The sequence below is a fragment of the Paramisgurnus dabryanus genome, chromosome 13, assembly GCF_030506205.2.
Source record: "Paramisgurnus dabryanus chromosome 13, PD_genome_1.1, whole genome shotgun sequence".
Classification (NCBI taxonomy): Eukaryota; Metazoa; Chordata; class Actinopteri; order Cypriniformes; family Cobitidae; genus Paramisgurnus; species Paramisgurnus dabryanus.
The window spans coordinates 1,405,738-1,432,865 of NC_133349.1; the positions used below are offsets into that span (position 1 = coordinate 1,405,738).

The window sequence follows — 27,128 nt, forward strand, 5'->3', positions numbered from 1 at the left end:
ATCATATTAGAAAAGCAGAGTGGTGGCGGTTCATGTGAAGAGGGAGTCTAAAAAGTGGGCGGGGCATAGTGTTAAGATGGAACCCCTGGCCAATCAGAATGAACTTTTGGGCTGCTTGCGCCGCCATTTTGGGGAGGGCAAGAAACCGAGAAGTAGACAGAACCAAGATACCAAAATCAATGCTTGACAAACGCTTTTCACAACTCCTTATGACAATGAATTATTTTCATATAACTTCCGAAATTATAAGTAGCTGGAGACGAAAAAATGTTGTCCTTAACGAAGTTCGCGTGTTTGATATAAAAAACCGCTCCCTGTTCAGTTCTGTGGTAGGGAAGTCTTGCCCTCTCCAATATGGCGGCGCCGTTGACCCACGAATCCGCGGCCAACGCGGCGGCTGAGCCCGCCTACTTTGAGAAGCCCGTTTCACATCAAGCGTCGTTCTGCTTTTTCTATTTCTAGTGTGTCATAGAAGCAGAAATAACACTGAACGCGAGGGCGTCCAAATCGCTCTTCACGAGCGCAGGAGGAAGCTGTGCAGTGAGCTCCACAACACTCCCTTCAGAGAGCTTCCTCCTGCGGGAGATGATGAGAGTATGGCCCGCAGGAAAGATGATGATGCTGCTGCTGCTGCAGGCGGACGGGACCTGATTGATGATGCTGATGATGCGCATCCCATCATGGACAGTGAAGATGAGACATATCTTTCTCTCGAAGAGATTTTAAATCTATACAATCAGCCCATCAATGAGGAGCAGGCCTGGGCTGTTTGCTATCAGTGCTGTCGCTCTTTATCACAGGGGAAGGATGATACCGAAGCATCTGCTGGTGCCGGAGATGTGAAATGTGGAGATGTGAGGATTTATAAAGACGGAGCCGTGCGTTTGCATTACACATCAGGTGACCAATCAACACATTTCTTCCATTATAGGCGTTATATAGATTGCGCTATATAGATTGACTTGGGATTTGCAACATCTTATATGTTCAGATTTTCACATGTCTGTGCATCACAAAAATGCAACATTGCCTCCATCATGCGGGTTATATGCATGCAGTAGCTATTGCACGTGCAATGTTTTGGCTTCATATGTGTGGTTTGCCACATCATGTGTATAGAAATATTTTTACTCTCTTATTATGCATTGCAAATTAATTGCAATTTTAAATCCAGTATTGCTTGCACTTTCGTGCTGTTCTGCTAAAATGTTATTTTTATGCATTGCACAAAGCATTGTACAGAATGTGTTGAATGATAGATTATGTAACAGAGGAGAAAATATTGTAAGACAGGCCTTTATCAATACACTAAAATACTCTAAAATATACATTAGACTAAAGAAATAAAGCACTGGAGATATATAGGAACTGTCATTTATATAGATCAGGGCCTTGATGTCAATGAATTTCATATTCATGTCTTAATATTCTTGTACAGTGAAGAGTTTGTGGTGTGTTCTGTCAGGTTGTCTTTGTTGACATAATGCAAAAACATAACCCAGCAGTCTTTTATATTTAGTGTCAGGGTTTACATTTGGGGTGTGTCTGAAACTGAAACACATTTGTTTTCTCATGAAGAATTTGCTCCAGAACTTATTATTTAAGACAGACTGTTATGCATTGGTACTCACCACTAATAAGTTCATTGTTTCACATACGTGATTAACTTTTAGTGCTGTTATTAACAATAAAATTTGCCACTTTTGTGCCGTTTTAAAGATCAATTTAAGATGGATTTATAATGTAACAGAGCTCTGGCACTGTGTTTTATTGACTTTGAGTTTAACAGTGAATGATTGGTCATGTTTTACTTTTAAAATTATGTCTTATGCAAAAAAAGTTTTTTGAAAAAAATATTTGAAGTCTGGAAGATTATGCTTGGTTTCTAAAATAATACAATAGACTGATATTGTCTAAATAAGTTAGGTTGTCTGTAAAGCATTGTGGTGGTGTTGTTTATGATGGTTGTCACCCACATTGAGTTAAACAGAAAGTCAGTGATGTTTACTGTGTGATCTGTCACTGATCTATCATGTTTTTTTCCTCTTGTAGGTACACAGAATCCCACCCGTTCATCCACACAGGTGAGTGACATCTTTTTACCAAATTCCTCTTGACAGCAGAAGTCTCTTGCGCATGTGTTTTAGGGGCTGTTTACACTACAACAGTTTTGGTTACTGAGTTTAAACAATGACAGGATCCTGAAAACTCAAATTTTTGAAAACGGATTTCACCAAAGTTTTTGAAAACAACAGCTTTGTTGTTGCAAAGTAAACAACAAAAATGCAAATCTGTGAAAACGGTGACGTCATATCCATGAGTATTACATGTTCAGTCTACAGGCATGCATGATGAATACTTAACAACAAAAGCAGCCTAATAACATTGTACGTTTTTTTTTTTCAAAATGCATAATTAAAGTTTTTAAATACATTGTTGTAGGGCAAAGTTTTCAAGACATTGCCTGCTAAGTCAAAAGATGATATTCACCTCTCCGTAAATCACACAATTTTGTCATTCATGTTTATAGCACAAATGATGGAGGATAACTGACTTTGTGTAAATTATTATAGATGTTAATAGAGGTGGTGTGTGTACAGGTGAAGCTCAGCTGTGTAAGAGACCGCAGATGTGAGCTTTCAGCAACAGTTCATGTGTATTCTGTGGTCTCTATCACAGCTGTTCAGATCTCAATGAGCTTGTGTGAGGGAAAATGATGTCACTCGACAGGTTAATTCATTTGGGGGTGGTTTCCTGAACAGGGATTCGCTTAAGCCAGGACTAGGCCTTAGTTTAATTATGAAATAATTAAACATGCCTTACTAAAAACTTGTGTATTTTGAGGCAAACAACCCTTTGTTTTGCCTCAAAATGCACACCAGTAAAGATTTTAAGATGTGTATTTTTATACATGTCAGTGCGAGTTGTTTTCAGTTTGGACAGCTCTTACGTTTATTTTAATCTAGGACTAGTCTAATCACTGTCCGGGAAACCGCCCCATAATGTCAACAGCTGGTGACTTTATCAAAGCCAATTAGAGACCTGCAGTCGTATCTTCCTGACAGATTATAGTTTGCATTTCAATAATCTTTGACCTTTTAGCTTTATGATGAAAAGATCAAAGCAGACTAACACATGTGTATATATGACATAAAGGTAATGCACTCTTCTTTCATAAATAATTACAAAAATGATCAAAAACTTCAACCAGAGGCTTCATATTGTTATTTGTTGGTTATTGGTGAAAGGTGCTATAAACTGATTGGTATTATATATTCATGCAGAAATGTATGCTGGGAACATAAGTGACGGTATGCATGTTTCTGTTGTTAACAAATGATTGTTTACCTCCATGTAGTTTGTAAACTTTATACAGTCAGTGTGCATGACTGCATGCTTGATTTAGTGCTGTCTTATTAGTAACTGTGTTTGACATAAGAACTTGTAGAGCTTGCACATCATCTTGCTGCTTAGTAAGTGTGTGTGTGCGTGTGTGTGCGTGTGTGCGTGTGCGTGTGTGTAAAAGACTCTATAGTCAGAGAGACTTAGCTTTTTAAGCAGTTTTCACAGATGAATTCTGACGCACAGCATGAAACTAGAAACTCATCAGAATGTCTTAAATCTCATGCAAGGCTTATAGACGGTTTCAGCAGTAACAACATAAACAAACTGCTTTTGTGGAACAAACGTAACTTCTGGTAAACTCCGCAAAGAATCAATAACAACAGAATCATTTTTCAGTAGTTAATTTTTGATAACAAGCAAAATAAACAACATGTAGATTACCATAGTTCAAATCATAGCTAAACCGTATCAAAAACTACACAGAGCTACACTTGTGTAAAATTAATATATTTAATCTTAACTACAGATCAGACCTTCCTTCACATAACAGTGATCTATTCTTGCCGTATCCCCTTGTCCTTAGGAAACCAAAAAAAGTTTTGTATTTCTAGATGTATGCATCATCAGACAGCTAAATGCATAAGCTTTCCGTTGATGTATGATTTGTTAGTATAGGACAATATTTGGCCGAGATACAACTATTTGAAAATCTGGATTCTGACGTTGCAAAAAAAATATTAAGAAGATCGCATTTAAAGTCTTTACCACGCATATTATTAATGATAAGGTTTGTTTTAATGTCTCTACTGGCTTACCACTGTAATGACATTGTTGACTGAATGGGGGAAATTGTAAGATTTTACATAAAAACCAAACTTGGATGGGAAATCCTTAAAGACCGGCTATAGCGAGTCGTTTGTAGGCGAGTGTCTGGACAATTTTATAATTTTAAAATAAAGTTTTGATAAATTTACGGTAGGAAATTTACAGAATGTCTTCATGATCTTTACATAATATATGCAATGTATTTTGGGCTTTTTCTACAAATATACCCATTCAACGTTTGTGGTCCAAGGTCACATATTAGGAATCTAAGAAGTGTGTATTATAGACGGTTTCATCGGACGCACGTGCGGTGACGCGATTACGCATCTGAGTGAAACTTTACGTTTGTAACCTAATGTTTTTTTTTCCTAGGTAATCTATGTGTTGTTTATTTTGCTTGTTATATAAATAAACCACTTTTAAAGGATTTTGTTGTTATTGGTTCTTAGCGGAGATTACTGCAAGTTACGTTTGTTCCACGAAAGCCATTTGTTACTGCTGAAACCAGCTATAGCTGACAAAGCTATATATTAAACGTCAAACATCAAGGCAACTTTATGCGAGTTATAAACATCCTTCAACCTCTCCCTCAAACTTAAAGTACACGCATCATTTCAAGTTTTCATTGTAAAAATTTTGTGAATATAGCAGATGTACTGTAACTTGTGAGTTGTGGACAGATTGACTTTTACTTTTGTTTAGATTCAACATTATTACCTCATAAAGCTTGATGATTATGCTTTTTTCTCTATGAGAATCTTGGGTTAATGAGAGGTTTTAAAGTGCAGTAGATATGATCATGTCATGTCAGAATTTGAAGAATGTGTTGTTGAACTGTTCAGATATTATTATAACAAAGCATCTTTGTGTCTCCTGTGTGGAAAGCTGCTGATGATCAAAGACAAGAAAGTTAACATTTATTATTAAAAACAATTAGAGCTAACAACTTATCATTTGCAGAATAAAATGTGTATATGTTTACATCATATATGTGTGTACTGTGTATAATAATTATGTAAATATATAAATACACACACATGCATGTTTATATTTAAGACTTACATTTTTATATATATTAAGTATTCATTTAAAGGGATACTTCACCGATTTAGCATTCAGCTTTGTATCTGTAGAAACCCGGCAGTATTACTGAATGACCATGTTTCCCTCCATCATTTCCCCCTGAGAGGAGAGATATCTGCATTTTGGTTCTGCAAAAAAGTCCTCCGATGATGCAAAAATCGTCATATTACATCATCGGAGGACTTTTTTACAGAACCAAAATGCAGATATCTCTCCTCTCAGGGGGAAATGAGGGAGGGAAACATGGTCATTCAGTAATACTGCCGGGTTTCTACAGATACAAAGCTGAATGCTAAATCGGTGAAGTATCCCTTTAATATAAATTATATATAAATATAAAAATGTACAGTACTGTGTAAAAGTCTGTATTTACACATGTAAATATTTCTTAAACGTATACATGCATGTGTGTGTATTTATATATACAGAACAATTATGCATAATACACACACATATATGATGTAAAAACAAACCCTAAAAACAACAAAAAAACACATTTCTTCCAACAAGTAATATTCTTTTATCTGAAAACGGTTGTATTACTGCATTATGTGCGGTCACAGGTGTACATTTATCTGCATTTTACAGTGGCTTTGCACTGTTTGTAGCATGCTCATATTTAAATCATTTATCAATGTAAATGTGAATATGTTTCAATGTTTGGGTAAGGAGACAAGTTGGCAACTTCTCTTAATCCTAACATAGTCATGAGCACACATTTGAAAAAATGTGAGCAAACATACAGACCACAGTGAATTTTCTGTATCTTGTATCATATGTTTAAGTGAAATATAAGAAAGCAAAATCTTTCAGGAGAGTTGACACAAATAACCGGCCTTACACAATGTAAGTAGGGCAGTTTCACAGTATCAGATCACAGTAAAGAATTCACTAGAAGCATTTATTATACGACAGAAACCTGCTGTTGTTGTTGTGTCCATAGGAGTTCTGGTATGAAATGTTATCTCAAGTTAAAGACAGTTATGACTTTGGTTTTACACTGATGTATTGTACAGTATATGTGTGTTTGTTTCTGGTCAATAGTTTAGTTGAATGTACATTCAGTCAGGGAGTAACAGGACTGTTGTCAATATTATTTAAGTGTAATTAAAACATTCACATCTTAAACATTCCCAGAATTCACCATAAAATACCATACTCACAAATTATGGTCTCACTTGAAAAATGTTGTCAGAATATTTAAGATGGCTTTAAGACAATAGGGGCAGGGATATAAAGACCAAAGGGGGCTAAATAATCCCCACAGCAATGTTTACATTGTAAAAAGGGAAGTTGGGTTAACTTTAAAGAAATGACTTGTTAACACCAAAAAAAAGTTTTTTCAACATATTTATTAAGCGTAAAGGCTTACATTTTACTACGGAGCCCCTTAGGGGACATGGAGCAAAAATTAAATAAAGTTTAGTTTCGCGTGCGCATGAAACTATCGCTGTCACCTGAGCACGCAAAAGTTTTATGTGAAACTAAACTTAAAAAAAAAATTGCACGTGAAGGTTTCGCATGAGCACATGAAAGTTTTCAGGTGTTACCAATTGAAGTATTTTTATTTTAAGTGGATCCAACTTCTAACTTTTAGTGTAGATATTGTCTTTACAAGATTTTGTATAATTAAATGAAGAACTAGTTTACCCATAAATTCTCACATTTTTATACGTATCCCCTATTTCAAAATCAAATAACCTTCTTTCATCTGTAGGACACAGAATCTCCTGACTGCTTTTGAGATTTCTCTGTGATACATTTGAGTAGTTTTGGTGTTATGATAGTCGGCTGAGGAGATAAGAAGGATTTGTAATAAGACAGCGGTGAGTGAATAATATATTTATTTTGTGCAGCAGGTGATCGAGTCTCTGGGGATTGTGATCTATAAAGCTCTGGATTATGGACTGCATGAAAGTGAAGAGCGAGAACTGAGCCCACCGCTCGAGCGCCTCATCGATCTCATGACAAATGTGGCCGACACAGAGAGCGACTCCTGCACCGATGAAGGATATGAAGCCGCTGAGGAAGAGGAAGATGGCCGCAAACAAAATCCAGCCCATTCATACCGTATCAGGGGATACAGTGACATCATTACGGTATTATAGCAACTGAACTTAAGTTTCAACAAAAGAGTATTAATATATGCTCAGAATGAAGTGTTATACTTACTAATAAATACTTCCTAGTATGTAGTGTATATACTGCCTATTGCTAGACTATTGTCACATGACCTCTTTATGTTAGTGGTGTCCAGATATCATTTGCAAAATAAATATATGTTTACTTTCTGTATGCATGCATTAAATGTGTAGAGCATGACGCTTGCAATGCCAAGGTTGAGGGCTCAATAACAAGGATAATGCATAAATGTAAATATACTTGTAAATTGTATTTTAATACTTGCCAAAATGTTTTGCAAATAATATCAGCAATGATTTATATCTGTTTGAGTAATTATTTCACCAGATGGCCAAGATATTTTTAACCCTAGACATTTTTTAATTGATTTCTGTAATAGCTGGACACCATTCACTAAATTAAGCATCTGATGGATTTATTGCTGGATTTTGGTGTACATGCACATTGTAAAAATAGCAGGCAATATATAACCAGTAAGGACCAAGAGGTTGTGCCGTATTTGGTGTTGTTAATACTCATTTTCCTCCTCATCTGCTGGGATAAAGGTCACAGCGAGAGCACTTATGAATGTTTATCGTGTATGTTTCTCTGATGTAAAGCATTAATCTCTCTGCTACACAGATGGACATTGTACTGCTGGTATAAAGCCAACAGTGACTCACGTCACCTTCTGTCTATTTATTGCATTTATGAGAAACAAGGACATTTTTATGCCAGACATAAGCTTGGTTTCATTTCTCAACTCATCGCTTTAACATTAGGGAAATTCACATGATTATTTGATGCTAATGAAATGATGGTAATTGATTTGCTCTGTTGTGTGTATCTGCAGCTGTGTAGTCTTCATCTGCCCAGTCCTTCAGATGCGCTCGGTCATTATCAGGCCGTGTGTCGGGCGCTCTACGCCGAAACCAGAGAGCTTCACACCTTCCTGAAGAAGATCAAGAGTGTCAAAGAGGTCAATCTCACTGACATGTCACTGACTATCTCACATGACATATATGCAAGGAAGACAAAATCCTCATTTTTTATTCCCAATTAAACATGCTGTTTTGATTCTCTTGTTAATGTGATGTCACACTAACAAAGCCCTACCCACAGCCACTGACTGCCTGGTTAATTTTACCCAAAAGCTTTTCTAAATGTTTTGGTTAGCATATTATAGCACTAATGCGGTTAAAAATACTATTGGCTCAGACTGTATTCACAGGAATCAGATCTTTTTTAACCCCTTCAGACAGTTGTTTAATAAGTGTGCCTTATTTTTATTGCTTGATCAGCATTTTTATTGGTTTAAACCACAAAACATGTGATGTCCATTCCAGTGGACGCAGGGTCTGAAGAGGTTAACCGAAGCAGTAGCTCATTTGCATTTAAAGGTACACACGAGAAAACAACACTCTTTTGCCCATGTTTTGGCCCTTTAATGACCATTACGATTGTTGGCATTGTGACATTATTGGGGAAAATTTCATTTTCTTTCTGCACTCACAGCGGAGATCAGGAACTCAATGTATACCTTCTGCTGTGGGTGATTAAGATCTTGATCAAGTGTTAGATGAGACGAACCCTTTAGCCGTCATCAGTTCTTCTCTCTGTGCTATCTGACGTTGTTCCCATGAGAGATTAGTGTTACTGTACAACTGAATTTTACTCCTGAATGAAAGGTGCTGATGCTGCTGCAGGGACACGATGACAGCATCATTTTAGGCTCAGTCAGATGTACTGTGAACAGGGCCGCCTTAACCTAATGTGAGGCCCTGGGGCTGAGAGGTTTTGGAGGCCCCCCATACCCTCAATTTATAGTCTCATTTTGAAAAAAAAAGTGTAATATCTATGTAATCTACATCACAAAATGTAGTTTTCCCTCTTTGACCCAGAAAACACCATATTATCATTAATAACATATCACTGAGCCCACTTGAGCATAAACACAAGACACTTTATTTAACAACCACACACAGCAACTTGTGGTGAAAATAAAACCAAAAGTATATATGTTTATAAGCTTTATGTTGGAATATACAAATTTGCAGAAAATTGCCACTCACTAACTAAATGCTCACCACAGTTGTAAAAATATAAGAAGTTAAAGTTAGTTTTAATGCATTAATGTTAACAAAAGATAAGTCTTTATAGACAGAATCTTGTTTTTTAATCAGTTATTTATTTTGTAGGCTATTGAAGATATAGTAGGCTATGCATTGTATTTAGTATTTATGCATACTACGCATGTAAAACGAACACGTATGAATATGCACAAAACAGACAGGGAACATACCTGTATATAAGATCTTTAGATAAGGAGATTATAAATATGAATGGTGCGATCAGGGAATGATCATTTGAGATGGTCTTGTCACGCTTTGATTTTTTCTAAACCAGATGTGTGTACTGTGAGCTAACATCGCGTCAAACTACATCGCTCCAGCTGCGCACGCGTCACTGATATAAACGCGAGTAAACTTAAACTTTATAACAACGAACAGCATTAATGTTCGGGAACTCCTTTTTTTATTTGGCGGCACAGTATCTTGCGCACGGTTGGAGAGACTTCTGCATGCCAGAGACGCAGCTGTACGAGTACAGAGAGAGCGAGCGCGCGCGCGAAAGAGAGATAGAGACCTGCACCTCAGTGCTGATTATGAAATTTCAGAAATTACTCTTTCATTTGTTGGTGGATTATTTCCTGTTTCTCTGTCACACTCAGTCTAACATGCAGGAATGCCAAGTTGACAACGCGCACTTAATTACATTATGCGGAATAGAAAAATCTGTTTCGTCTGATATTTTATTTCACAGTAAGTTACCACGGACAAATCAGCAGCCATGTAACGTGCAGTTAGAGTGATTGACAGACAACCTGACAAGTTAAAAAACAAAATGAACGTGAACTTGGGAGGCCCCTGAACTTGGGAGGCCCCTGGGCTTCAGCCCAGGTAAGCCCGTGCATTAAGGCGGCCTTGACTGTGAATTAAAACTGTGTCTGCAAGTGCTTGCAAGGCAACATTAGAAATGTGCTAAAGATTTAGCGGAGGATTTTCTTTTTCCGGGTGGATCATCAAGACTATTGGTCATCCCAGTTGTCAATCATTCTGATGATATGTTTACATAAGGCCGTCATATGTGCTCGTGCCTAGGTTCACTTTCTGCACATGCACACTTTCAGGTGTATATGTGTGGTGAACTACGGTTTCAGCCATTTATTAAAGCTTGCGTTCTCACCGTGTATTTTTAGAAAAAGTGGAGAGGGCGGTCTTCTTTTCTAAAATTCAGGAAAATCTTCCGCTATACCTTTAAGTTTGATTATATCAGAGCAGCTTTGATCTCATCGTGATGATTTTTAACATGTGTCTGGATTTTTTGGATCAACACATAGTCACTACTCAGTGCAAAGACAGATTTAAATTAGGGCTGTCAAAAGATTAATCACGATTAATCGCATACAAAATAAAAGTTTGTTTTTGATATTTCTATTTTATATTATATATAGAGTAAAAAAATAAACATTCATGACATTTTTTTACATTTTTATCTAAAAAATAATTATACACAGTGCACACACATATATTATGCAAAAAAACTTTTTATTTTGTATACGATTAATCGCGATTAAATTAAGCCCTAATTTAAATATATGCAATGAAGACAAAACCAATCACTATTTATTATGCAAAAAAATGTGAGGAAAAATAAACCAATTAAGTATGCAAAGAAGACCAATTGCAGTTTAATATGATAATGTCATTAGTGTTATTGAATTTTTTTATGGTCAACCATCAAAGGCAAATGTAGATTATCGTTTTATTTCAAACACAAATCAAAAAATTTTAGAGTATACATGCTGCTTGAACAAACTACATTGAAAAAAATGTATGTTAAGCAGTTAGGACTAAATTAATATTTCAAGTTAAAATGCACTCCAAAAAAATCAGCTGCATTGTTTCAACTCATGGTTTTATGGGAGTTAAATTTCATGAAAATAATGTCACAAGCAACAAATCCTAAAACAGAATTGATTTTCTTTATACAGAATGTTACTTCTTTTGATTTTGGGGTGAAATTTGACACGGATGCATCTGTGCACAGATTTTGGCAATAATAGACACATAGAGAGCTGCTGTAATAAACTGACACATCTGATTCTGTCGGTCTCGGCTGATGTGTGAAGTGTTGTGTCTCGCTCTGATTGGACAGAACCTGCGTAAGATAGAGGGAGACACGGTCGACGATCAAGGCAGAGAGTTAAACGAGCTGCAGAATGCTGATTGGGTAAGAGACCCGCCTTACAAAATAATGGAGGCATTTGATTGGCTCTACTGTTGCTCTGTTGAATTTGTTTGCTTTGTTTTTGTTTGTAGTTTTATAAATATAATTTCACAGAGTCTTTAGAGGTTTCCTTATTCTCATGTTTTATGTTGTATAGAAAAAAAGAATAGCAAATTAGTTGTATAAAAAATTCTTCAGATAAAAATGAGAGTAAATGGAATAGAGACGTTCTGATTTACCTGTTAATGATTATTGTGCTGAGAAATGAACACAATAAGATCTCACAGGGTCTCATGAATGTCTTTGGTCAAACATCTCAATATGAACAAATATGAAGAATGTTTCACAAGAACAACAGATGATCTGAGCGGTACGATGTAAAGTGTTTCAATGACTGTTAAAATGATGCACATGTATGTTACGTGTGTGCAGGCTTGGCTGTGGGTTCAAGTGATGAGAGATCTGAGAACAGGTGTAAAGCTGAAGAAGGTACAGGAGCGTCAGTATAACCTGCTACCCATTGAGTTTCAGCTCACACCGTATGAGATGCTAATGGATGACATCCGCTCCAAACGCTACAAACTACGCAAAGTCATGGTGAGGTCCCACGCATGGGTTGTGGCTAGAAGGGATAAAGCTAGTACGTCCTACCCCCAAACCTAATCCGAAACCTAACATCTCGGGAGATTTGGCCGTAGCTGTATTCCCTCTAGCCAAAACCCTGCGCATGCCGCTGTGCATTACAGTTTTTCTAATTGAATAAAAGTAAACTTAATGACCAGTTGATATGTCAGCAGTTTAAACCTAATTATAAATTTTATCTGAATAATAATAATAGTCAGTGGTGTCAGGAATGTGTTTATGCTAAATCAGTATGAATTGATCTTTATTAGATATTACTGTATCTCTCTCTCTCTTTCAGGTGAATGGAGACATTCCCCCCAAGTTAAAGAAAAGTGCTCATGAGGTTATACTTGAGTTTATCAGGTCCAGACCTCCTCTCAACCCTGTAAGTTTTTATCATTCACCTCTTAACCTGACTAAACCTAGTTTGGTTCTCAAACTAAAGGTCTTCTTAGGTCCAAAGAAATGTACCCGACTCGAAATGACCCAAATCACTTTTTTTCCCAAACCCAAGGTGCATAAATAATTTTTATTTAAAAGAAAGACCCGAGACGAGACAAACCCAAATCCAACTCAGTGGTAATTTTTTTTAACCAGACTGGACCCAAATGTAAACGGCACTGACATGTGTGTCACCGACTCCTCTGGAGTCGGAGGCACACGTTAGTACGATGTTACCAGCATTCGTTAGTGGTAAACAAATATTGGTACACAGGTCGTAACAGCAAATACACTGTGCATTGATCATGCTGAATTTTTGACACTGTCAGAAAACTATCGTAGGCTATCTTTGGACAAAAGACCGGGAAAACTGCCCATCTTTGAACCTCTCTCATTGTACGACATAGGATCACCGATAATGAGCCACGACTCTTTCCAGCTAGTAATCTTTCGTCTGGGACAGCCAAAAATCATGGAGCGTATCCTGAGCTTTAGACCTGAACCCGCTCAGGTCTCAGGTTGGACCTCGGATTTTCGGATCTAGGTGGACTTGTGAAGACTGACTCCACTTACTTTTGCCATAATCACAAGGAAATGTAGAAAGAAAACCCTTTTAATACAGTATTTTTTTTATTCACATAGAAATATCCGTTACCCAGTGGTATTTCAGTGCATACAGTGACTAGGTAAACTAGATTGCAGGTGGTTCTTGTGCATTTATGGATTGTATGTAGAGTATGTGTGATGCGTATGTATTTCAGGTGGCAGCACGAAAGCTGAAACCACAGGCCGAACGTCCACCCAGCCTGCATGAACGTATACTAGAAGAGATCAAGACGGAGCGCAAACTCAGACCCGTTTCACCTGATCAGATCCGCAGGAGTCGACTCGGTGAGACTCGCACACATGCATGTATTTTCGTTTGAGATTGACAAAAAAGCTGAATATTCATCATATGTCGTCATGTATGAAGGTCACTTCACATGGCTTTGCTTTGCTGCAGACACAGTAGTTAACATGCTCTAGCATGTTGAATTAAGAACAAACAGGTTTTATTTCATGTATGGCATGTATATATGCTTCATACATGGCTGAATTTATCATGACTGTCTTTGTATTTACATCTATTTACACTGAAAATGAATGAATCGTTGCTATAACCATATGCATAGAAGATTTCAGAGCCACTTTTGGATTTGCTGGCACGCCCTGTTTGTGACGTACATCAGATGTTATTGAAAGGAAAATACAGCTTGTAATATTCTAGTAAAATAAATCAAAAGCCTTTTTTGGTTAAACAAGTTCTCCGTTTTTTAAACAATCCAACTTTTCTCGAATGACCTATTTTCACAAACGGATCCATTTCAAATGAATTAAATGGTCTAGTCGTAGGCTACTAAATACTCAATAAATACCATATTTATGAAAACTAAATAAGTGTGACAACTGGCAAAATGAGTTGGAATAAGCAAATTAGTTTTTATATTTTGACATTCTGTGTTAAATCTTTTTTTCATACACATGTCAAACAAACAAAACAGGAAAAACCCTTTCATTTTTTTTCTCTGTTTATAAAATATGAGTATTTTTCTTAAAAATTACAAATTTTTTAGCAAAAAGCTGAAATAATTGCATTGTTGTAAAGGAATTTGTTAGAGATAAGATTTAGAATGATTATCAAAAAATCAACACAGTGTAAAATAAAAAAAATGGCTTCAGTTTTTTATAAATTAGGGAAGTGTGCCGTCTAGTGGATAATCACGGTATTACAGATAACCATAAAACCTCATCATTAATGCTGCGTTCAGACCAGCCGTGTTAGAGGCATCAAGCGTGAGTGATTTCAATGTTAAGTCAATGTAAAGACGCGTTGATGCGCGTCTGGAGGTCTCGCGGCGCGAATGAGGTGTTTAGCGCGGCGCAGTACACGCGAATCTGCCTTATTCCCACGTCTACTTTGCGAATTGAGCATTGCGGCAGCAATCGCGCGAGTTGAAAAATGTCAACTTTGGCGTAAAAACGCGCCGCATTAACCAATCAGGAACTTGCTCTAGTAGTGACGTGATTACAGAAAGCAAGCAAGAAGCTTATGGAAGGCCCTCCCATGATGCAAATTTCCGCGTGAATATCTTGATGACTAGAATTTCACGCGCGAATGAAGCGATTAAACTCAAAATGTTCAAGCGGCAAACTAGACGGGGTAGACACGAGGGTTTTGACGCCTTAAGCGCGGCTGGTGTGAACTAATTTTTATTTCTTTATGCAAGGACAATGCATATTAACATAACAGCTTAGCTGTCAAATATGCCAGAGTTAGCCGAAAGGCTAGTTTTCATCTGTAGTCCTCATGGTAATAAGTTTTTTTTTTATGGAAATGTTTTCTCTTAAATGACAAGATATCTTGTCAATGGCAGGGAAAGAGTTAAAAACGTTTTAATGGTGTATGATTTGTTGGAATCTGACAAAAAATGACAGAGCGACACGTGTTTGAATTTGACAGAGTCAGCGAAGTCAATTTTGAAAAAAAAGATTTTTGAAAGTTCAAAAGCAAAATCACCTCATCCATACCTTAAAACCTTTTATTGTTTGATTGGCATTGAGACAGACAGCTTTAAGATCTACTGTAATGCACGGATCTAATATAATCTTGTCAAAACTGTAATTCTGGCTAGATGTCTCTGTGTATAATGGGGTCGCGCGCTCACACATCTGTGTTGAAGCTTCGGATCTGTCGTTCAGCGCAAGGAAAATCGTTTTCAAGTATTGTCACTCATAATAACTATTTTAACAACAAGCAGGTTCTGCACTTTATTTTCTAATTCCTGCATGTTTTAAAACTGAAACCAAAACGTGCATGTGGATGGAGACACATCTTTGTATTAGGTTAAGCATTTAGGACGGTAGATGAGGGCTTAATGCACTTATTTTTTATGAAAACCTCAATTTTAACCCAAATCGACATTTAGATTTTCTTTCGCCTGTAGCTCAAAGTTAGACCGTGCGCATTCAGACTCATTTTGCCAGCACAGGTCACAAATGTACTCTATTCAGTATTTACAATAAGAGTTGTTTTGAAAGCTGTACTTATACTTGTGATTTTAACAGTTTTAACTTGCTGCTTGTTTTCTTGCAGCAATTCGGCCTCTTAGTATGTCTCAGAGTTTTGATTCATCAGGTAAAGTGTCTGTGATCTGATGCACTAGCGTGTCAATCATCTGATATATTGTTGCATCTGTGATCTGATGCAGTTTTATGTCAGTGATGTGATGCGCTGGTGCGTCTGTCCGTTAGTGATGTAATGCATTGGTGTGTCTGTAATCTGATGCACTGGTGTGTCAGTGATGTGATGTCTGTAATCATTAGTATTTGTTTCATTCATTCATTATCTCATCATTTCATGCTGTAATTGTGAGCAGTTCATTTGAAGGCACCCTTTGATGTTTATTATCTATTTAGTTTTTTTTATACTGCCATCAGTGGTTTGGGAATGCAGTTTTATTTTTAAAATGTAGTTGGCCTTCAAATGAATTGCGACTTAAATGATTGATTATTGTTCTTGTAGATCCTGCTTACTCTCAAGATCTCTGTGGTATCTTCTGCACGTTCAGTTACGGTAGCACATACAGTATGTCATTATGTGTATAATGGTGAATAAAGGGTGTTTAGACCTACACAACCATCTTACAACAAAATTCTGGCTTAAACCTCTTTGGAGCAGTTTCCCCGAATAGGCTTTAGATAAAGTCAGGACTAAGGCTTAGATATATTTAGGACATTTAAAGCGTAACTAAACCCCTGGCTAGAGCCTGACTCCACCCACTGACAATATTTGAAAAATGCAAGAAAAGTGGGCAGATCCCAACGGAGATAGAGGGGACGAACTAAGCGTGTGGTGAGATCATAACAATGGCATGGTGAGCTTGAACCTGCTTACGTCACTTTTTCGGACCCACCATCCAATAGGAAAATTCAACTGTAGTAGCCACCGTTCAACCTGAAGAGGGCAGCACTCAGACGTTTTTACACCATATATTGTAGTATTGAAACACTTTATATCCAAATGTCAAAAAACTTACTAAAATCAATGAACAGGACTAATAAATCATCATTATTACAGATCATTAACTAAAAAAAGTTGGTTTAGGGTTTAGTTACTCTTTAAGTAGTTTTTACAAACATAACATACAAAAAAGTGATCATGTACATCTTGAGACTCAACAACACGGATATATTTTAAGATATGTCAGCGGAAGCTGTTTTCAGTTGAGACGGCTCAAACATGCATTTTAGTCTTGGACTTGACTAAAGCCCTGTCTGGGAAACGGACACTTTGTGTATTAGCAGACATCCAATCACTACTAATACAAGAGAATATAACAGAAATATATTTCAGATTACATTTACATGTACTGTATGCATTTGGGAGGCGCTTGTGCCATTATCAAGATTTTTTATAAAAGTGAAGTAATCCTTTAAGGTCTTACTAAGCAAACTTCCAGGCAGGTGGGACATCGGCCCCTCCAGAACCCATGTTGGGTAACCCTGACGTAGATCATCAGGTTCACTTCTCACTCGAGCTGTTATGACGATATTATTATCGGCAATAAAACATTTGAATAATAAAACCTAGAAGCAAAGCGTATGTCACTGTCTTTCTGTTGGCTGTTGTGTGTGTCTGTGGTGAAATTTGTGTGTTTAAGATTAACCACTACTAAACTGAGAAGAGCTCATGTAACATCATCTTAACCACTGACAACCGAAATATATTGATTGTAAAGAAATAAAGATGCAGAACTCTATGGAAATGTAATTCACAAAGGTGTGGTGACTTGTAACATCAAATTGCTCCGTAAAACAAATCCCATCATTTCTGTCAAATTATTACAGTTAAAACAATTCATATTTACTCCATCAAAGGGATAGTTCACCCAAAAAGGAAGTTCTCATGATATTTTGAGGAATGTTTGAAACCAAACTGTTCATGTGCCCCAATCCCTCACCATAGCATTCATTTTTCCTACTATGGAAGTGAATGTGGCTCATGCTCGGTTTGGCATTTCTACAGGTTTGTAACAACATGAGAGTTAGTAAATGATTTTTAGGGGTGAAATATCCCTTTAATGAAATAAACAAGTTGAACGTGATTTCATTTTTTGCATGTTCTTCTTCATTTCTGTTTGCTTTTCATTGTGTTGTGTTGTACAGATGTGTCCTCTGCTGATGGCTCTATTAAAGCCTCCAGCTCTCTGTCATTGGCCAATGGTGTATCGTCGCTTCAACCCAACACCTCCAGTGGGTTTCAGAGGAGACGACTTCAAGCCCCGACCCTCTCCGAGCTGGAAATTTCAGATTCAGATGTGAGGATTTGTGTTCAATATCACACATCTGACAGTCTGTAAGACTTTTACTAATGTAAGGTAATGTCTTCTGCTCAGGATGAGACCACAGATCAAAAGTCGGTCAGCTGTTCCAGTATCTCTACATCTATGATGGATGACACATCTCCAGAATCTGTGCTCGGGAAGAAAAGTGAGTCCACCATAAATGGGTTCATAAATGCACAAGAGTGATCACCACCTGATACTGAGATGTATTAATAATGTGTCTGTCATCTTTTGTTAGCTCCGCCCATGTTCCTGCCCATCTCATCCACACCGCAGCCCGAGAGACGACAGACGGCTCAGCGGCGACATTCGATCGAGAAAGAAACGCCGACCTGTGTCCGACAGTTTCTGCCTCCATCCAGACAGAGCTCGAAATCCTTAGTAAGTGTAAAGATGTATCTGCTTGTGTTCACTCCATCAATAATGCTGTTGTTCCTTTACAAACTCTTGACTTACATCAGCTCGTTCACAATTTAGTTAGTGTTATATCCTGGAAGTGAACGTTTATTTTGCTTTTAAAATGCTTTAATGCTGGTGTGTGCGATATGTTTGGACAGGAGGAGTTTTGTTTTCCTGTGGAGTGTTTGGCTTTGACCGTACAGGAGGTGATGCACATTCGCCAGGTTTTGGTCAAAGCTGAGCTGGAGAAGTTTCAGCAGTATAAAGACGTATATAACGCACTGAAGAAGGGGAAGGTAAGAGATGGATTTACTGCATGCATCTCAAATACAACCAATGTGAATATAATAAAACAAAATTATATTTAAAATACATTTCAATACTGCATTTCCTAAATTTAAAATAATAATCACGTTTTTATCAAAACATGTTAGTGTATAAAAATCTCTAAATGTGACCCTGGACCACACAGGTATATTTGTAGCAATAGCCAAAAATATAGTGTATGGGTTTTTATGCCAAAAATTATTAGGATATTTAAAGGTGCCATAGAATGTAAAACTGTATTTACGTAGGCATAGATGAATAATAAGGAGTTGTGTAGATGGTAATGACCTCAAACACGATTGTTTCTTCCTTCTTATGTAAATCTCGTGCATGCAAAAGACCGCTGGAAACCAATCTCAACATAACACCAACTGTGACATTACAGTCCAGATGTAAACCCCAACATTAAATAAAGTACAATGTTGTTACAAAAGTGTTTTTTTTACATAAGTACAAAATGCTATATGCTAGCATTTAGTCTGAAGTTCTACTATTGACGTTACAGTTAAGTTTTGCAGGTCCATACTGAAAAAACACAAACTTATCACTCAGAAACGTCCATTAACAATCTCCAAACAATTGATTATTCCTCAAAATCTGATACAGACTCAAACATAAGATCTGTTTACACACACACAGAGCTACTGAAGGAAAAACAGCCAATCAGAGCAGAGCTCAACATTATTATTCATGACCCTTTCAAATAAGATAATAATAGACCATTTCAATCCTAGGGTTGTAAATGGACATGTTAAACTGTCTCTGGATCATTTTTGCACTATACAGACATCGGAGAACAATTTAGATTTTCTCAATATATTTTTTTTGCATTCTCAGATTCCAGATTTTCAAAAAGTTGTATCTCGGCCAAACTATTGTCTTAACAAACAATACATTAATGGAAATCATATTTATTCTGCTTTCAGATGATGTATAAATCTCACTTTTAAAGAATTGACCCATATGACTGGTGGTCCAGGCTCACAAATGAATCTGTTTGTAACAAGGAAGTAATATGAAACTTGTCTTTTTATACAATGCACAAATATTCCCAATGTTTTCTATTGACAGATAATCCTCACACATAAGCCCTTTTCACACACACATTCCGGAAAATACACAGAAAATGCATCCTGGATTTTTCCGGGATCGTCTGATTTTTTGTTCACTCACACTGCCATTAGGGCTGGGTATCGATTCAGATGTTCCAGATCGATTCGATTTCGATTCACAAGCTATCAAATCGATTCGATTCCAGTTCTCGATAAAATTTTCGATTCCAGTTCTCAGGTAGGTTTTTATACTCAATTCTCGATTCAACTCAATGAATATAGATTTAATACACATACTATATTAATAAAAAAGAACAGTGAACAGCAGTTTACAAGTGGGTAATTATAAAAAGAAATTAAAAGCCACAACACGTCTTGCTTGCGAAATCTAAAATGCTTCCATTCCTCCGTTCAATGTTTGCGGAAATAAATATGAAAAAAATCGATTCTGCTCTTTGAGAATCGATTTTTAATTGACCACGTTTTAAAAAACGATTAATCGAAAAATCTATTTTTTTGCCCAGCCCTAACTGCCATTGATTTGCCGGCATCTCCAAGGTCCCGGAAAGACATGTGACGTGTTTAAAGTCCTGCCCTCTCTTCTACGCAGCGTAGAAGTTTGCATATTGTTTATTATTTCTCTCTCCAGAAACCACTCGCATGCATTTTTGTTTATGATAAGATTATAAAGGAGGGCGTGACACGCCGTTCTAATGCTGGTGAATGATCTCAGCTTCAGAGTGGATATTTGAAGAGCTCCCTGATCTCTGCTTTAATCCAGTTTTTAGACATTTCTCATCGTGATTGTTTATATGCATTTAAAACCCGCATTTTGAGGAGCTGAACGATATATTTTGTTGGGATGATGCGCAGGTATTATAGCTCAAATGAGCACGTGATGCAATATTCTTTTATGCTGCTGAATGATCTCCGCTTCATTGCAGTAAGTGATGAGCTAACTTACCTGATATCTGCTTCAGTCCAGTTTGCTGACATTTCTCGTCTTGAATGTTGTAAATCCCTCATTTTAAAGAGTTGAACCAACTTCATGTTGCCATGACACGCGCGTCCTCACTACGGCACGTGCGTCATTGTTTATGCGTCTCATTTATCATTTTCTGATAACTGCTTCAATCTAGTTTGCGACATTTCTTGTCGTGAATGTTGATCTGCATGTAAATGTCTCGTTTTAAAGAGCAGAACCATAAAGAACCATAACGGACCACATACGACACGCCCATTACGGCATTGTTTCGGCTTCTTGTTCACACAGAGGGTTTTCCGTGTATCTTACTAGGTCCTCTTTCCGGCATCAATCTCAGAAGATTTACGGGACGTGTTTGCGTTCACACAGAAGCTTGGCAATTTTACGGGTATTTTCTGGGGCCAAAGGTCTGTGTGAATGGGTTTATACTGTATGATGTATGAGCCAGCACTAAATCTTTTACTCCTGACATTTGCATTTCACAGCTCTGTTTCTGCTGCCGGATAAAAAGATTTTCTTTCTTCACCTGGTCGTACACCTGTCAGTTCTGTAAAAGGTAAAATCCTGCTGTGCATTACTGATCTGAGATCAGCCACAGTGAAACTATGATATCATGTCTCTTCTTTTGATTTTACAGGCCCGTGTGTTCACAATGCTGTAAGAAAGTAAGTGTCGGTCCGTACTGTGTTCTGTATATTTCTGCTTGTTGTATCTCACGCTCATATCGGCTCTTTTCTCTGGGTTCAGATGCGGCTGCCATCAAAGCCTTATGCAAGTCTACCTATTTACTCACTGGGTCCATCCACACTGAAACGAGACGCTGCTGTTCCCACGTCAGATAAACCCAGCACGAGTCAACATCGGCCCAGCCTTCAGAGAGCTGTGTCCAGGTAAAACCTGTTACCTTTCAATGCTCGCTCTTATCCAAATCATTTTCTACCTCATCTGTACTGCACATGCAGTCAGGTGTTTAACACCAGTGAATGTTCTTACATTCAACATAAAGCCAAGTGACTTAAACTTACTGTACTATGGTAAAATCACTGTAACACATGGCATCTCATGTAATTTTTGTTGCCATACAACATGCTGCTTTTAATTTAAAATGTCAAGATGTAAGATAATTTGCATTTTATTTTTATGTGGCTCATGCAATTCATAATTAAAGTTGAACGCACAGTTCCTTCACATTTACTTCACATGTCACATCTAAAACCACGCGGAAAACGTGACCGCCCCGCTTTCCTCCTCTTCAAAGGGCGTGGGTGCTTCAGAGCGTCTTTCGTTGCTAAGTAACCTAAGCATTGCTTGACGCTGTCAGGGGGGAACCACTGGCGGAGAAAGAATTTGGCACATATTGCACGCACGTCTGTTAAAAACTGTATATCTGATCCACGTTTACATTTTTATATTTCAAAATATATGTATGCATTATGTATAAGACCTATATGCATTATTGTGCACGTGCATATACGCGCATGCACCCCCCCCCCCCCCCACACACACACACACATTTCTATAACTGCCGCACCACCGCTGTGAATTTCTGATTTACCATCGCGGTGGTAAAAAAATGCCTGTCACAGCCCTAGTCATCTTTGGAGACAACTTAGTAAAAAATGTTTGTCCGTTAAGGGCTTCTGTAGAAACATGGCAGTACAAAATGGCGACTTCCACGTAAGGGACCCTCGGTGTATATAGATAAAAAAAAGTCTCATTCTAAGGTAATAAAAACTAGGGATGCACCGATAGGATTTTTTGGGCCGATACCGATTTAAACAGACAACTTCTGGCCGATGCCGATACCGATATTAAACACTTGTATACAATACTATACAGTTGGTCTATTAGCTAGTTTATTTCTGCATTAAATTATTTTTACTGAACATGGATTGGATCTAATTAACGTTCAACTGACCAACATAATAAGAGAGGCACAAATTAAGCTAAAACAAATATAATAAGACAACACGAAAACAATCAAAGGTGGTTTTTGCTATTGAGCATTTATTTTATTAACAACATTAACTCATTTTTTACATATAATGGATTTCTTTATGCAGTTAATTAATAAACAATCGGTATCGGCCTTTCCTGTGCTATTGCTGATATGCCGATGGTTTCAAATTCATCAAAAATCGGCCGATAAATATCGGCGGCCGATACATCGGTGCATCACTAATAAAAACATAAAGGTTCATTATAAAAAGGTCTTTATACACCCCTAAAGATACAGTTACATAGTATATTATTTTGCATTTCTGTCAAGAGATCCTTTTAAAAATTACACACTGCACTTTTAATGTGTGCCATTACTTTGTGCTCTCTCTTTTTGAGTTATGTGAGCAGAGACTGTAAGGTCTGAAACATATGCATTCACCGCAAAAAAATGACTTTCTTACGTAGTATTTTTGTTTTGTTTTCAGTAAAAATATATAAAAATTCTTATATCTTGATGCATTTTCTAGAGAAGCAAGATGACCTAAGAAAATAAGTTGTTTTTAGACAAAATATATACAATTTAAGTGACTTTGGGCTTTAAACAAGCAAAAAATCTGCCAATGGAGTAAGAACATTTATTTCAAGATTTATTTTCTTACCCGATTTTGTTTGAGTTTTTGCTTGTTTAAAGCACAAATTCACTTATTGTATATTTTTGGTCTAAAAACTAGACTTATTTTATTAGGTCATTTTGCTCATCAAGAAAATGCATCTTGATTTAATAATTTTTTTATATTTCTACTGAAAACAAGACAAAAATACTAAGTAAGAAAGTCATTTTTGGCAATGTTGATGTGTATATCTTTCAATTCTCTTTTCAATCTCTTTGTGTAAGATTATCCAAGCCTACGAGACAGTCGTCCTCTTCCCAAGATGAACCGGAGCTTCCCAAAGAGCTGATGGAGGACTGGACTACCATGGAGGTTTGTGTTGACTGTAAGAAGTTCATCTCTGATATCATCGCCTCCGGTAAGCAAAGTCTCTCTCTGGCCAACAAACGGGCGCGCTTGAAGCGTAAGACTCAGTCTTTCATTATGGGATCTGAGAAGAGTTCAGACTACAGACCGTCAGAGAGGACCATCAATGAAGTATAAAACACTGGAGACCACACAATCTTCTAATGTAATGTTATATAGATTATTAACACTAACATGAGACAGACTGATGAACTCTTATGGACAGATGCAAATATACACGTGGACCGTTTGCTATTGTTGTGATGTAATGATATTCAGATCGTTCGTCTCTCTATGTACTGATGTCACACAGGTGGACTCAAATCTCGATAAAATTCAGATCTATTTTACTTCTGCAGGATGATATATCAATTCATTTATGATATATTTACAATGCGTTCTCTGGGAATATAAAATAAATGTTGTGTTTATTGTCATTTAAAACACGGAAGAATGGAGTCAAATGGTTAAAAACGAGATGACTTCATAATGTCAGACGAAAAGTTGTTTAAGGGGGCGTGCACACCAAAGCGTTTAAACGGCAGGCGGTGCGCTTTGATTGCGATGATACTCTTGTTGTGATACTCTTGTTTGTCCCGCCCCTCCTCCAATGTGATTGGATGGCTGAGTGAGAAGTGACATCGGCGAGCTGAGCATTTCACCTAAAGGTGAACATTATTCAAATCAAAACACACCAGACATTGGCTTTTTTGAAAAGTGCGGTAGCCAGCGTAAACGCTTTGGTGTGCACGCTACCTTAGAGGTGAAGTACAATATATTACATGACATACACCAGGAATATAAATATAACATCAGGAAATAAAAACCAAGTCAGTTTTGTGTTTGTTTCCTCAGACATTCTGTGTGTCTGACTTTGTTTGTTCATTTGTCTTCATGACTTTAAACTGAAAAGCACAAATCCATCAGACATGAAAGTGGGATAAAATATCATTTTCTATTCATATTGTGATGTTAAAGTGTAAATATTTGTACAGCTTATGTTGTTTATTTCAGGTTTGACTGTAAATGATGAATGTCATTTGATGTGAGTTGTACAGTTTCAGCCCAGTTTATTCTAATTCCTGGCCCAAGTTTGTAATTATTATGCATTTTCATTTAATTTTTTTTGGTGATAAAATGTTTTTATTTTTTAGATAATATTCTTTTGAAATAAGAACTGGGATGTACAGCTACTATTAACATCCGTTAAAGATGTATAGAGCGTTTAGACAATGAAATTGAGACATTTGGTCATTTAATATCATATTATTATTATTATTATTCTTAAAGGGATAGTTCACCCAAAAATGAAAATTCTCTCATCATTTACTCCCCCTCATGTAGTTACAAACCTGTATAAATGACTTTGATTTGATGAACATGAATGAAGATATGTTGAGGAATGTTTGTAACCAAATCATTCATGAGCCCCATCTATTTCCATATTCTTTCTTCTTACTATGTAAGTAAATTGGGCTCATGAATGGTTTGGTTACAATCATTCCTCAAAATATCTTCTTTTATGTTAATCAGAATAAAGAAATGTTTGTAACAACATGAGAGTGAAAAAATGATGAAAGAAATTTTCATTTTTGGGTGAATTATCCCTTTAAATAATCATGTGAAGATGTGTTGGGTTTGTCACACATCCTGTATGTTTGAAACTCCTTCACATGCTCCAGACATTACTGTATATTTCTTTTTGACAGACATATGTGTAAAAGAGCAGCTTTTATGTGTTATGTAATCTTTTTGCTTATTTGGGTTTGTATAATTGTTTATGCTTCTCAGCAACATCTCATTTTTTACATTTTCCTGTTTCATCAGTATTTTAAATTGTTTGTGTTATTATTTTTTTCCATGTCAGAGAGTTCCTATGGAAATATCTGGAAATTTTAAAGGTGCCGTAGAATGTAAAACTGTATTTACTGTAGACATAGATGAATAATAAGAGTTGTGTAGATGGTAATGATATATCATGAGCCTCTTGTTTCCTCCTTTTTATGTAAACCTTGTGCATGCAAAAGACCGCTGGAAAACAGACCAATCACAACATAACACCAACTGTGACGTTACAGTCGAAATTTACACCCCACATTAAATTAAGTACAATGTTGTTACAATGCTAAAAACAAAGTTGTGAATGCTGAGTTAGCGCTATATGCTAGTTAATGCTATATGCTAGTTAATGCTTTATGCTAGTTAATGCTATATGCTAGTGTTTAGGCTGTAGTTCTACTATTGACGTCACAGTTACATTTTGCAGGTTCATACTGAAAAAAACACAAACTTACCACTCAGAAACGTCCATTAACAATCTCCAAACAATTGATTATTCCTCAAAATCTGATACAGCCTCAAACATAAGATCTGTTTACACACACACAGAGCTACTGAAGGAGAAACAGCCAATCAGAGCAGAGCTCAACATTATTATTCATCACCCTTCCAAATATGGTAATAATAGACCATTTCATTCAAAAGGCAAATCCTAGGGTTGTAAATAGACATGGAAAACTGGATCATATTTGCTCTTAATAAAGCCACAAAACTTCTGTGTAGATATCAGACAACAATTTAACAGATTTTTAACAATGCATTCTTTGGCACCTTTAAAATCCCCTGAAGTGATAGACACGTTTATATCCCTGCCCTTAAATATTTAATTGACTACATTAAGCTCTTCTTGTCATATTGGACACATTTCACTAGAAAGAATAATTGTTTTAATTCCACTAATATTTGATTCACAAATCCACACAATCATTTTTATGAAGTGATTTAATCTCTAAACATGTCATGAAAATCCCGATGGAATACATTGTTTTTAATCATTTTGTTGTTTTTTTTTGCAGAGGATTTGTGCTCGTTGAGCGTTAAGTCTTCTGAAGATGCTTTAACAGCTAATAATTGAGTAACAGATATGTGATGTGAGTTATGGAGTTGTTGTAAGGATGCTGTTTTATTCATTTCCAGTCTGGAAACAAGCTTTGGTTTCTTCATTATCAGTGAATTGTTTTTTAAATCAATCTTTCAGACAGAGCCCTTTTAAACATCAGTTAAGGATATATTTGCAATAAAATAAATCAGCATGTGTATTATAACATCCGCTCAAATGCAGAGTTTTGAGCAGAAATGCCTGATGTGTCATGAGATTCACTTGTAAATAAATGCATACAGCTGCAGGTGTGCATGCTTGTGAACTCAATCTATGGGTTGTACTTTTATCGATGGCTGTGATTTATTTTGTGATCTCAGCCAAAGATGATGAATAAAATAAAACCAAATGCTGTAA

The 27,128-nt window shown here is 36.7% G+C and overlaps 1 protein-coding gene across 1 annotated transcript; it reads left to right on the forward strand.

Annotated features, from left to right (window-relative positions):
- The first annotated feature begins 440 nt into the window (after window positions 1–440).
- On the forward strand, window positions 441–27,122 carry spire1b (spire-type actin nucleation factor 1b). The gene is made up of 17 exons (XM_065299026.2): window positions 441–900; window positions 2,053–2,084; window positions 7,110–7,352; window positions 8,228–8,353; window positions 11,593–11,667; window positions 12,097–12,261; window positions 12,587–12,673; window positions 13,491–13,620; window positions 15,863–15,904; window positions 17,935–18,086; window positions 18,165–18,258; window positions 18,352–18,494; window positions 18,671–18,808; window positions 21,362–21,432; window positions 21,514–21,541; window positions 21,624–21,766; window positions 23,713–27,122. Exons 1-17 carry the CDS (start codon window positions 597–599, stop codon window positions 23,969–23,971), a joined length of 2,232 nt encoding a protein of 743 aa, XP_065155098.1. The 5' UTR covers window positions 441–596; the 3' UTR covers window positions 23,972–27,122.
- Window positions 27,123–27,128: the final 6 nt, after the last annotated feature.

What these genes read in the sequence shown, in the direction of transcription:
- spire1b (XM_065299026.2), top strand. Translation starts at nt 597, where the DNA reads ATGGCCCGCAGGAAAGATGATGATGCTGCTGCTGCTGCAGGCGGACGG. An exon ending in AGATCAAGAGTGTCAAAGAG is followed by an intron (nt 8,354 to 11,592) that starts GTCAATCTCACT and finishes CTGATTGGACAG; the next exon opens with AACCTGCGTAAGATAGAGGG. An exon ending in GATCCGCAGGAGTCGACTCG is followed by an intron (nt 13,621 to 15,862) that starts GTGAGACTCGCA and finishes GTTTTCTTGCAG; the next exon opens with CAATTCGGCCTCTTAGTATG.